The 13,543-nt window shown below is 37.5% G+C and overlaps 1 protein-coding gene across 1 annotated transcript in view; it reads left to right on the top strand.

The window, feature by feature from the left end:
* LOC136262903 (hemicentin-1-like) overlaps positions 1 to 13,543 on the top strand; it is a 49,060-nt gene that overhangs the window by 16,178 nt on the left and 19,339 nt on the right. Inside the window, exons 4-6 of the mRNA XM_066057356.1 lie at positions 527 to 817; positions 9,036 to 9,344; positions 9,399 to 9,689. Of these exons, the coding sequence (XP_065913428.1) occupies positions 527 to 817; positions 9,036 to 9,344; positions 9,399 to 9,689 (891 nt within the window). The remainder of the gene's footprint in view (positions 1 to 526; positions 818 to 9,035; positions 9,345 to 9,398; positions 9,690 to 13,543) is intronic.

Genomic DNA, 13,543 nt, shown 5'->3' with positions numbered 1-13,543 from the left:
TAAGCTGTACATAATAACTCCATGCAAAATCATAAATGATATCCTTCATATTCCAACCCACAATATTTTAATGCAATCCATACCACCTCATCCAATATACAGCCACTGTACTCATCACTTCAAAGTTCGAGATTACAAACATACAAACTGTCACTTTTCCCTCATCTATATACAGTACTCTGCAATGGACATTGCTTTATCACCTGACATTGAAATTTTTGAAGACAGACTAAATCATCATTTGCAATCACTATATAATAGGTCAACTGTAAAAAATTATTATAATAAGTACATGATACTCACGTTGAGTTTGTACATTATTAATAAATAATAAGTAAATACATATGTTTCAAAAGACGAAGAAAAATAATAAATTTATTAAGAAATTAAGCCAATATTTGAGAGAGAGCTCATAACTTGGGAATGCCTAAAGTAATTTTGCTCAAATTTGGTATAACCATAATGAATTATTATTATACTGTGAAGTATAGAAATTTAATTCATTACATGTATTTTGTTTTGACAGTATCTCCTCCAAAATTTCTTAAACATCCAAGCAGGGCAAATGTTCAGTTTTTTTCAAGTGTTACATTTAAGTGTACAGTGGAAACATTTGGATATGCAACAGTTGTATGGAGAAAAGTTGGATCAATACTTCCCATTACAGCTATTGTTAAGAATACTTCATCACTGAATGGTGTCACCAGTGTGTTAACAATTACCGGAGTAGCTGGTTATTATGGTGGACTTTATTACTGCATTTCAATGAATCAAGCTGGATCAACTCCATCAAATCATGCAGAATTAATTGTGCAAGGTACGATAAAAGTTCTAAATCAGTACCTGTGCCTACACAACTAAATACTGTATGTACATTATACACAGTATAAGTGTTCTGCACAGTGGAGGTTTCTCAGCAGACTAATGCCATAGAAAATCAGATTTGTGTGTCATTATATCAGTACAATGCAAGTGTAAGAAAAATTAGGAATTTTACAAATAATAGATTTTAGAAATTAGAAGGAATTATTACAATACAACATACCTAAAGAAGGAGTTTATCACATTTAATTTCTGCTTTTGAGCAATATTAATAAGCCATTAAAATTACACATTGGTATTGACTCCCTTTGATTAGGTAATTTCTATCATGGTCATTTATTTAAATTCCTAAGCAAGGTGAAGTGCACTTTTAATCCCTGCTTTAACCATGCTGATTTATTGCTCATCATACAAGTATACAGAAAATTTGGAATTTTCAACTAGAGTAGGGACCATAGCAAATCAATAAAAAGTAATGAAACAAGTTGGAATATAGTGTACGATATTAAATAACTGTAAAACAATAGGAAGTGTTATATATATCTAATCCAAAACAGCCAAGCTGTAAAAAAAGTGTGCGGCTCTCAAAAAGGCTATGGTGAAAAAAGATGTGAAATCCAAGGTGGCGGCCAAGAAATGGCTGTGATGGTAGGTTAATGGTAAAAATTTTAATAACGACAATTCAGGTGAATTTTGTGCCAATTGACCAAGCAGCACCAAAATTCACCTGAATTGTCGTTATTAAAATTTTTACCATTAACCTACCATCACAGCCATTTCTTGGCCGCCACCTCACATCTTTTTTCACCATAGCCTTTTTGAGGGCCACACACTTTTTTTACAGCTTGGCTGTTTTGGATTAGATTTCACTTCTTTTTGTATTTGTATACCCCAAAGCCGGCCTATGGCCTGCTTTAGGACTTTTTTAACCTATCTTTTTTTCTTTACCACAGGAAGAAGAAAAGATGAAGCAGATGTACCTTAAATATTTCTGATTTTATCAGTACAAATTATGTATATAATACATATATTTATTACAGAACTGTCCATGGTGGTTTCTTTGTAACTGAACACTCTTCAAGGTAGCTTCTTCTAGCTGATCTCTCTACAGGGTGATTTGTTTGTAGCTGAACTATCAACAAGGTAACTTCTTCTAGCTGTTCTCTCTACAGGGTGATTTACTTGTAGCTGAATTCTGTACAGGTGATTTTTTTGCTGCTGAGCTCTTTACAGAATGGTTTCTATGTAGCTGAACTCTCTACAAGGTAACTTCTTCTAACTGATCTCTCTACAGGGAGATTTGTTTGTAGCTGAACTCTCTACAGGTGATTTGTTTGCAGTTGAACTATCTAGATGATGGTTTCTTTGTAGCTGAACTCTCTACAAGGTAATTTCTTCTAGCTGAACTCTCTACATGGTGATTTCTTTGTAGCTGAACTCTCTACAAGATAACTTCTTCTAACTGATCTTTCTACAGGGCAATTTGTTTGTGACAGAATTTTCTACAGGGTGATTTCTTTGCAGCTGAACTCTCTACATGGTGGTTTCTTTGTACTGTAGCTGAACTCTCTACAAGGTAATTTCTTCCAGCTGATCTCTCTACAGGGTGATTTGTTTGTAGCTGAATTCTATACAGGTGATTTGTTTGCAGCTAAGCACTTTACAGAATGGTTTCTTTGTAGCTGAACTCTCTACAAGGTAACTTCTTCTAACTGAACTCTCTACAGGGAGATTTGTTTGCAGCTGAACTCTCTTCATGATGGTTTCTTTGTAGCTGAATTCTCTACAAGGTAACTTCTTCTAGCTGAACTCCCTACATGGTGGTTTCTTTCTAGCTGAACTCTCTACAAGGTGACTTCTTCTAGCTGATCTTTCTACAGGGTGATTTGTTAGTAGCTGATTTTTTTACAGGGTGATTTGTTTGCAGCTGAACTCTCTATATGGTGGTTTCTTTGTAGCTGAACTCTCTACAAGGTGACTTCTTCTAGCTGATCTTCCTACAGGGTGATTTGTTTGTAGCTGAACTCTCTTCATGATGGTTTCTTTGTAGCTGAACTCTCTACAAGGTAACTTCTTCTAACTGAACTCTCTACAGGGAGATTTGTTTGCAGCTGAACTCTCTTCACGATGGTTTCTTTGTAGCTGAACTCTCTACAAGGTAACTTCTTCTAGCTGAACTCCCTACATGGTGGTTTCTTTGTAGCTGAACTCTCTACAGGTGATTTGTTTGCAGCTGAACTCTCCACATGATGGTTTCTTTAAATTTGTAGCTGAACTCTCTACAAGGTAACTTCTAGCTGATCTCTCTACAGGATGATTTGTTTGTAGCTGAACTATTTACAAGATAACTTCTTCTAGCTGATCTCTCTACAGGGTGATTTGTTTGTAGCTGAACTCTATACAGGTGATTTGTTTGCAGCTGACCTCTTTACAGAATGGTTTCTTTGTAGCTGAACTCTCTACAAGGTAACTTCTTCTAACTGAACTCTCTACAGGGAGATTTGTTTGCAGCTGAACTCTCTTCATGATGGTTTCTTTGTAGCTGAATTCTCTACAAGGTAACTTCTTCTAGCTGAACTCCCTACATGGACGTTTCTTTCTAGCTGAACTCTCTACAAGGTGACTTCTTCTAGCTGATCTTTCTACAGGGTGATTTGTTAGTAGCTGATTTTTTACAGGGTGATTTGTTTGCAGCTGAACTCTCTATATGGTGGTATCTTTGTAGCTGAACTCTCTACAAGGTAGCTTCTTCTAGCTGATGTCTCCACAAGGTCACTAGTTTGTAGCTGAACTTTCTACATGATGGTTTCTTTGTAACTGAACTCTCTACAAGGTAACTTCTTCTAGCTCATCTTTCTACAGAGTGATTTGTTTGTGGCTGAACTCTCTATAAGGAAACTTCTTCTATAGCTGATCTCTCTACAGGGAGATTGGTTTGTAGCTGAACTCTCTGCAGGTGATTTGTTTGCAGCTGAACTCTCCACATGATGGTTTCTTTGTAGCTGAACTCTCTACAAGATAACTTCTTCTAGCTGATCTCTCTATAGGGTGATTTGTTTGTAGCTGAACTATCAACAAGGTAACTTCTTCTAGCTGATCTCTCTACAGGGTGATTTGTTTGTAGCTGAATTCTGTACAGGTGATTTGTTTGCAGCTGAGCTCTGTACAGAATGGTTTCTATGTAGCTGAACTCTTTACAAGGTAACTACTTCTAGTTGATGTCTCCACAGGGTCACTAGTTTGTAAACGAATTCTCTACATGGTGGTTTCTTTGTAACTGAACTCTCTACAAGGAAACTTCTCATAGCTGATCTCTCTACAGGGAGATTTGTTTGTAGCTGAACTCTCTACAGGTGATTTGTTTTGCAGCTGAACTCTCTACATGATGGTTTCTTTGTAGCTGAACTCTCTACAAGGTAACAACTTCTTCTAGCTGATCTCTCTACAGGACGATTTGTTTGTAGCTGAACTCTCTACATTCTGGTTTCTTTGTAGCTGAACTCTACAAGGTGATTACTACTAGCTGAATTATCTCTTTCTATAGTTGCATAAATTCCCTACAAGGTAACTTCTTCTAGCTGATCTCTCTACAGGGTGAATTGTTTGTGGCTGATCTCTCTACAGGGTGACTTGTTTGTAGCTGATCTCTATACAGGTTACTTGTTTCTAGCTGATCTCTTGAATTCTCTTAAGGTGACTGCTCTATTAGGATGACTGCTCTATTAGGATGACTGCTCTATTAGAGTATCTCGATCTCGCACTTGCTACACCAAGTTGGATTTCGTGTTATAACTCCGTGGCTTTAAGTCTGATTCTTCTACACCATTGAAGAGCCTTTCTAAGATGATGACTCCATATGTACAGCGATTTTCAAAGCATTACCCCAAGCGGTTTATCTGGTAGGCGTGGCAAGCAGTCATTTTTTTATTAGCTAATCTCGATTGCATAATTGTTACACACTGTTGGTTTTTTCGCTGTATCTTCCTGGTTTTTAGCTCGATTTCTTTCAAACCACAAAAGGTTTGAGGTTCAATAGTTAACCTATTCACCCACCGATTTTCAGCTTCTTCCCATATGCGGTTTACCCTGTAGGCGTGACAACATATTGGTGTTATTTTTCGTGAATAATCGCTCATAACTCTTTGCCTGTTTATCGTATTCCAGCCAAAGTTGGTACAGAGATGCGCCTTTATACCCCTCCTTCTGTGTGCCAAATTTCAAGGCGATCGGATATGGCGTTCGCGTTTTATAGCAGTTTTTGTAAGTGTGCGAAAAGAGGAAGAAAAATAAGAAGAAAAAAAAAACGAAGAAACTAAGCCAATTTTTGAAGTCGCATATCTCGGGAACGCTCGAAGCGATTTCGCTCAAATTTGGAATGTGGAGTGCTGAAGTTGGAGGGAGTGTCCACAGCAAAATCGTCTTGTTTCATCAAGGCAGCACAGAGCTACGGAGGTGCAAAAATTGCGTTTTCTTTCTTCCTGTCAATATACTCACGGGTGTTACGCGCCGGCTTCTTGGGCCGCATGACACACTACCGTGTGTCTTGATCCCTACTGTGCTCAAAATACCATAATGGAAATGCATATTAGGGATATAACACTTCTTATTGTTTTACTGTGATTTAGTATCATGCACTACTCCAGCTTGTTTCAGTACTTTTTATTGATGTACTTTTTATCGATGTGCTATGGTCCCTACTCTAAAATTCCAAACTTTTCTGTGTATTTGTCTGTTAACTTTTTTTGTAAATAATTATTATGACTGGTGAACCCAAGCATTCCGCATCTGAAATTCCACCGCGTGCCCCAATTATCATTTGAAAGGGAAGTATCCATTACGCTTCATTGTCAGCTCTGTTCAACCCGTTACACAGCAGTACGAATCAAGAACTGTTTGAAAAGCACCTCTGCTATCAAAATAGCCGCTATGACAAATACAAACGATTTCCGTTCTTGTTTCTGTTACGAAGGGAAGCCATCACATGCTAATTCCAAATCAACACTTTTCGCTGTCAGCAAAGATGAATGGGACACAAAGGAGGACACTGGTAATTATATAAGTCCATGAAGAATGCATTGTACGTACTGCGGTATGCCAAAAGGCACCTGTCGGGCCGAAGCAATGTCAAATAGTGAAAAATCAAGCCCGTAGCGTTAGCCGTTACCACGTTACGCTTGTCTGAAGGCATCAGTTAGTTACTCAGTTACTCGGTCAGTCAGTAGAAAATTCTGTTAAATAATTGTTGTTAAAAATTATGTAGCAATTTGTGACTGGGCCTGCGAAAATAGGGCATGTGGGCACAAACTACACCAAATCACTCTACAGGTCATATCTCAGTAATGAAATAGTATTTTTGCATTCTGTAACTTGCATCATGATGACAATTAAATGCTTACTAAGCGCTGAAAATTGCAATACCATAGCATAATGGTATAAAACATTATTAGCGATGAAAGACTGGAAAAGTAGGCAAAAATCATGTGACCACATGCCCTATTATCGCAGGCCTGGTCACATTTATTGAAAGCGTTTTAAGTTGATCTGAAAATTTGTTTGGGCTTAGTTTTACCTGCCTCATCATCATCAGGGAAATTTGAGGCAGGTTTTTGGGTGATCTTATCCCATGGGCCACGCCCACTCCTTTTGTGGTCCCTACTATACACTACTATCGTAGTGTATGATGGGCTAAAGTTGGAAGTTAACAGTGCTTCAAAGGAAAGAATGGAACTATAGTGGAATCAAAGGCTACTACTATACACGTATGACAAAAATATACCCCACACAATTTAATATGTATATAGCCATTTCACATAGTTTTCAATATGTACATACAGTATGTATGTTCTGTCCATTGCACAACCCTACACATGTACAGTAGAATGATATGTGTAGCTAACCTCTCCTTACTTTGACTGTTGGAGCCATGTCATACATTATAGACAATTTCCATTTTATTCAGACAACATTAAGCCATAAGTGTATCGCCACAAATTGACACCTAGAATGAACAACAGTTAGGGATCAAAATGAACAAGGGTGGTATTGGTACAAAATGGGTTGAAATTGCATACACAGTTCATGTTTTCGTTAATTCCTTAGGCTGCACAAGCTCATGACATAATCTATATTATACTTCAGAGTGACAATCAGAGTCCTCCATGACCAAAGTTAGTCAGTGGTAGCATTTAAAAGTTTGGCTTCCGTCAACAAATTCTAAAAGTAATTTTGTAAATAAATCTGTTGTAAATGATACCAATTTTTGTGTTGCTTATATACAAAGATTGCTCTTGGTTCTAAACGATTAAGCTTACTAAGTTGCTGCCAAGCTAATGATTAGATTATGAAAGTTACAATACTAAAAGTCTATATAATTATAGTGAGAACAATTAATCAAAAGTCACAGTAGTTTGAGTCATGTGCCCAAGAAAATAAAAAATGCATACCACAATTTATTAAAGCACGACCACTAATCTGTTTGCAATCCCTACTGTAATTCATGTGACTTTAATCAGGTTAATGCTTCATCTCAGTTTTTCAAGTAGTCTACCGCACACAATATACTGTAGGTACTGCCTAAGGGCGTGCTGTACATAGTTTATTATGCATGCATTATTTACATTGCACCACAAAATGAGAACTCCCCTACTCCAGGAATTTCTGGGTATCAAGACACACGGTAGTGTGTCGTGCGGCCAAGAAAGCCGGCGACCACACCGTGAGTATATTTACAGGAAGAAAGAAAACAGCTTTTTCACGCATGCATAGCTCCATGGCCTCTTCTCCAAAGCACACTATTTTTGCATTATAGCTGTCCCCCAGGTAGGGTACGCCACACAGCAAATTAGATTAAATTCACAACAGCCATTTGCGAGATATAGGCGTCCACAATTTCGTTTTAATTTCTTCGTTTTTTTATTCTTATGCCGTACGGGGGCTACGGGGGCTTCGATTTCTTTTTGCACACTTTGCAAAAATTGCTATAAAATGCAAACGTGTAACTCGATTGCCTCGATCTTTGGCACAAATTAAGAACGTGTAACGGTGGATTCACGTACCAAGTTTGTTGTAAGTCTGAGTAGTATTCAAGGAGTTATGGACGTTTATTCACGTAAAAACAGATCAAACTTCTGTCACGGCTACAGGGTAAACCAAGCATAGAAATAACTTGAAAATTGGTGTGTAGATAGGCTGATCATCGTAGCAGTGCCTTTTGATAGTTTGAATAGCAATAGAGTTACAGCGACAAAGTTATAAAGCAAAAACTAAGCAAGTGTAAAATCGCGGGATCGAGATACTCTAATAGAGCAGTCACCACGGGGTAAAAAAGGTGTGCAAAAAATGTCGAAAAAAACAACTTACCAGAGTTCGAACCAGGGACCTCCATACCTAACACCTCCATCCTTAACCACTGAACCACTGCTACCTTGACTGATCACCTTACTTAATTTCTGCTTTATAAATGAAATTTCTAGTTGAAATCTGCTTATAGTCAAACGTTTGTAATTTCATAGATCTACCAATAGAAGTTCTAGACTGTTCTAGAACATTCTATGTATGTTCTATTAGAAGTCCTCAAAAAAATGTGCACTCTATTAGAGTATTACAATAATATTATCAAATATTGAATTAAATCATGCAATGAAATACATTTATAAGTCTGTCTTCAATAATCATCATTGTATCTACATAGAAAAGAAGAAATGTGAGTAAAGACAAACCTCAAAGTCAGCCATAGGCTGGTTTTGGGGCCTTGTAAAGTACAAAAAGGAGTGAAATCCACACAAAAACAGCCAAGCTGTGAAAAAATGGTGCGGCCTTAAAAAGCCTGGGTGAAAAAAGTTGTGAAATCAAAGGTGGCGGCCAAGAAATGGCTGCAATGATGTTAATGCTAAAAATTTTAATAATGGCTGTGTGCATTGTTAAAATTTATTAGCATTAACATCATTGCAGCCATTTCTTGGCCGCCACCTTTGATTTCACAACTTTTTTCACCCAGGCTTTTTAAGGCCGCACCATTTTTTCACAGCTTGGCTGTTTTTGTGTTGATATGCCTCTCATACTGTGTTTTGTGCTGTTAACCAATTTTAATTATTTTGAAACCCAATGGCATGGATAATACAATGGAGAATATTTGGCCTCATTCCGTTTTCTTGCTAGCAACTTTGTAGTTTATTAAATTGCTGTGTACAGTACCATGTTGTGTTTGATTATAGTTCCTCTTCCGGAGATTGTGAGACCACTGGAAAATGTTTCTGTTCCATTTCTACAAACTGTCAGTCTGTGTTGTCTTGCTTTAAGTCATGGAGCACTGACCTACAACTGGAAGAGATTGGATGGAAACCAGTTGTCTTCAGGTTCCACTAAATCTTATATTCATAAAAAGTTTTCAGATATCAATCAAGACACTATCACTTATCAGCTAAAGATTCACAAAGTCAAACTATCAGATGAAGGATGGTACTGCTGTGTGGTTACTAACAATGGTGGGCATACTGAGAAATGTATTTGGCTAGAAGTAGACTGTAAGTTGAAGTAATATACATCTTTGAGGGTATAATGTGGTTATGTATTTGTAGCTACTCCAACTATTATTCATTCACCAAAATCAACTACAGTCAGAGCTGGCAGTGAAAATATTACTCCATTATGGTGTTCAGCTACCGGAATGGGTCACATTCACTACCAGTGGGAGAAATATCAACCATCTGATGGTAGCTGGATAAACCCTTCCTATAGAGTTGTTAATATCACATCGCGTAAACTGATATTTAGTGTGATCAGAGAAGACGATGAAGGTGTCTATCATTGTATTGTTACTAATAATGATGGTAGTGTAGTATCTGATAATGCCACTGTTACTGTGTATGGTGAGTGAAGTGTACTGTGTATGCCATTGTGTTATTCCAATGTACAGAATTCTGAGACTTAGAGTAAATTATCTATTCTCGGACACCATGTATACTCGGACACTCGTTCTCGTAAACAACTGGACGGAATCCTACGAAAATTGGTGTGGAGATACCTTGCATATAGCCCAAATATACCTCAAATTTTGAGCCAAAACTCTTGTTTGATTGTTGTGCTAGACCACATCAAAGGCGTTGCTCAAAATCATAGATTCTCGGACAAAATTCAAGTATTGTCGGACACCGGTCAGCAATCCTACATCAAATACTTTAAAGATTTACCACCAACACCATCTGTTAGGGCTATTCATTAGCTATCAGCAGAGCCATAGTTTATTTCTTTCTATCTCATTTGCAGGAAGCTGTGATCGGAAATGTGCGAGCATGTCACCACCTCTATTCTCGGACACGAGTTATCAGCTGGTTCTTCTACATGGTTATATCAAATCGTACAAAAATTATTATGGACATACTTTATACACAGCCTATCTGAACCTCCAAGTTTGAGGTTAAAAGCTTTTATGGTTAGCTAACTAGAGCGGATTAAAGTTTCCACAAAAAAATTAGTATTCTCATTTTTCTCGGATAATAGCCAATGCTTCCTACCCCAAATAATTTAGCCACTTCCTACCACCACCATCTGATACAGTTGTTCATTGGCTATCAGCAGAGCCATAGTTTATTTCTTTCCATCACCGTAATGGATAGTTATGATCGGAAATATGTGAGTATGCAATTACATCTATTCTCGAACACATTGTTTCTGTGTTGTCTGATTAAATCTTGGCTCAAGCTATTTCTGGTGATGCAAAAAGGTAGTTCACTGGCATTACATGCTATTTAAAGTAGTTCAAGTCTATAAAAATTTTAAAAAATTCACAAGAAATAGCTTGAGCCAAGATTCAATCAGGCAGCATAGAAACGATGTGTCCGAGAATAGATGTAATTGCATACTCACATATTTCCGATCATAACTATCCATTATGATGATGAAAAGAAATAAACTATGGCTCTGCTGATAGCCAATGAACAGCTCTATCAGATGGTAGTGGTAGGAAGTGGCTAAATTATTTGGGGTAGGAAGCATTGGTTATTATCCGAGAAAAATGAGAATACTAATTTTCTCGTGGAAACTTTAATCCGCTCTAGTTAGCTAACCATAAAAGCTTTTTACCTCAAACTTGGAGGTTCAGATAGGCTGTGTATAAAGTATGTCCACAATAATTTTTGTACGATTTGATATAACCGTGTACGAGAACCAGCTGATAACTCGTGTCCGAGAATAGAGGTGGTGACATGCTCGCACATTTCCGATCACAGCTTCCTGCAAATGAGATAGAAAGAAATAAACTATGGCTCTGCTGATAGCTAATGAACAGCCCTAACAGATGGTGTTGGTGGTAAATCTTTAAAGTATTTGATGTAGGATTACTGACCGGTGTCCGACAATACTTGAATTTTGTCCGAGAATCTATGATTTTGAGCAACGACTTTGATGTGGTCTAGCACAACAATCAAACAAGAGTTTTGGCTCAAAATTGGAGGTGTAGTTGGGCTATATGCAAGGTATTTCCACACCAATTTTCGTAGGATTCTGTCCAGCAGTTTACAAGAACGAGTGTCCGAGTATACATGGTGTCCGAGAATAGATAATTTACTCTAGTTAGGGTAATTCTGTGTGCGAATGTTTTTTCAGAGTTTATACAACTGCATGGCTTCTATTTAGTAAACAAAAAAACAGTAGCTATTTGTTATCATCATCACCATTCGAATTTTTTCCCTATATAATTGTGTGGCTAGCTCAGCTAGTTTGCAAAATCAAGACACATGGTAGCGTGTTGTGTGGCCAAAAAAGCTGGCATGCCATACTGTTAGTATTGTACACTCTGTACAATGACAGGAAGAAAGAAAACAGCATTTTCACGTGTGCATAGTTTCATGGCCCCTTCTCTAAAGCATAACAATTTTGCATTATGCAGTAGCTGTCTGCCAAGTAGGGTAGGCTACACAGCAAATTTGATTAAATTTGCACCAACCATTTGCGAGATATAGGCGTTCAAGGTTTAATTTAATTTCTTCTTAAACTGTAGAGGGGGTACAAGGGCTTTGATTTATATTCTCACACTTCTGCAAAAAATGATATAAAAAGTAATATGTAACTTGATTGCTTCAATCTTTGGGACAAACGAAGAGCATATAAAAGTGAATTAATCTACCAAGTTTGCTGTGAATCCACTGAATATCGAAAGAGTTATGAGCATTTATTTACATAAAATATCAACCTTCTGCCACAGCTACAGGATAAGCAGACTAAGGGGATAGCTTGAAAATTGATATGTACATAGGCTGATCATTGAAGCTGTACCTTTTGATGAGTTTAAAAGCAATAGAATTACAGCTACGAAGTTATTGGAAAAGCAAATTGTATACCTCAATACCATTTCACACCTGAGCCAAGTCTGTTGCAGTCATGTTTTATGAATGGTTGCTTATATGAAGTGCCTGTAGTTTGTTATTCATGCTATAGTTGTTGTACAGGTTTTCAAACTGCCTGCACAAGCTTATGCCTTTTGTGTAACTACCTGTCGGTTTAAATTAATAAATAAATACACTGTCTATCACCATCACTTTAAGACTACATATGAATATAACATTTCAGGGGCAGATCTAGGATTTTTTGAAAGGGGAGGCTAAGCTGGACAGGGACATGGGTAACTAGCCTACCAAGCCTTCTCACAAGGCCCTAGTTGTAAGATTTTCATGTAGTATCCATGGTCAAATTAGCTATTTGGAATAGTGACTACATTGGTGTGCAAAACACACTAGCATCCCCCCCTAGGAAATTTTTGAAAATTAGGCCCTATAAAAATGAATCTGAGCATATTTTTAGCAGTTTTCAGTGGAAAATAATGGAAGTTCAGTTTATTATATATCATTCAAATTTTACTTTCCATTAAATCAAGACTGATGGCAATATGCATTGAGTAAAGCTATCATGCATGCATAACAGGGGCATAGCTAGAAATTTTAAATAGGTGAGGCAGGCCTTGCAATGCTTTATGTTTGCCATGCACTCTATTGTGTAAGTACAACTGGCATGCATGCTCCAGCTAGGGGCCGGGGTCTGGGGGCATGCCCGCAGGAAATTTTTGAAAATTAAGAGTTACAAGATTGAATCTGGAGGCAGCTTTAATCCTACTATTATGGTAATTGCAAAGAATGCACATTACCCTGGGGAGGTTAGACCATCTGAGATTGATTGTGAGAGCAATTTAATTACAAAACTATTATGTTAAAAGTTTGCTTGACTGTTCTATTAGGGTAAGTACTCTATTAGATTATATCTATCTTGCTTGACCAGTTTCTGAAAACCTCTGTTGCTAACCCCCTAGAGTTTCCCCTGGGTGGACACCTACAAATTGAACTAAACAGCACATAAACTTTGTTAATGCAAACTTTCAATGCATCTAAAAGGTCCAATGTAGCTCTGAGTTCAGTGACTTCAGTCACTAATATTTGGTGAGGTACCTACCTCACCTGCCTACATTGTATCTACGCCTCTGGATATCTTTTCAGTTGTATCTACCAAGCATTTAGAAATAACTAGCTATATGCCATAATGTATCAGATCCTCTTAGCCATGCTCTAATCAGCTAAATCTGTGAGGTAGAAACATGTATAGCTAAGTAGTAACGTCACAATTATTAGTATGCATGCTCCTTAGCCTAGTGACACTTTGTTAGCCATAACACCAATAAAGTATACTGAAAAGCAGAATGCAGTGAAGGGTACTAGTAGCTATTAGCCAGTCCATT

The sequence above is a fragment of the Dysidea avara genome, chromosome 1, assembly GCF_963678975.1.
Source record: "Dysidea avara chromosome 1, odDysAvar1.4, whole genome shotgun sequence".
In the NCBI taxonomy this organism is placed as follows: domain Eukaryota; kingdom Metazoa; phylum Porifera; class Demospongiae; order Dictyoceratida; family Dysideidae; genus Dysidea; species Dysidea avara.
This window is presented reverse-complemented; position numbering and strand designations above follow the sequence as displayed.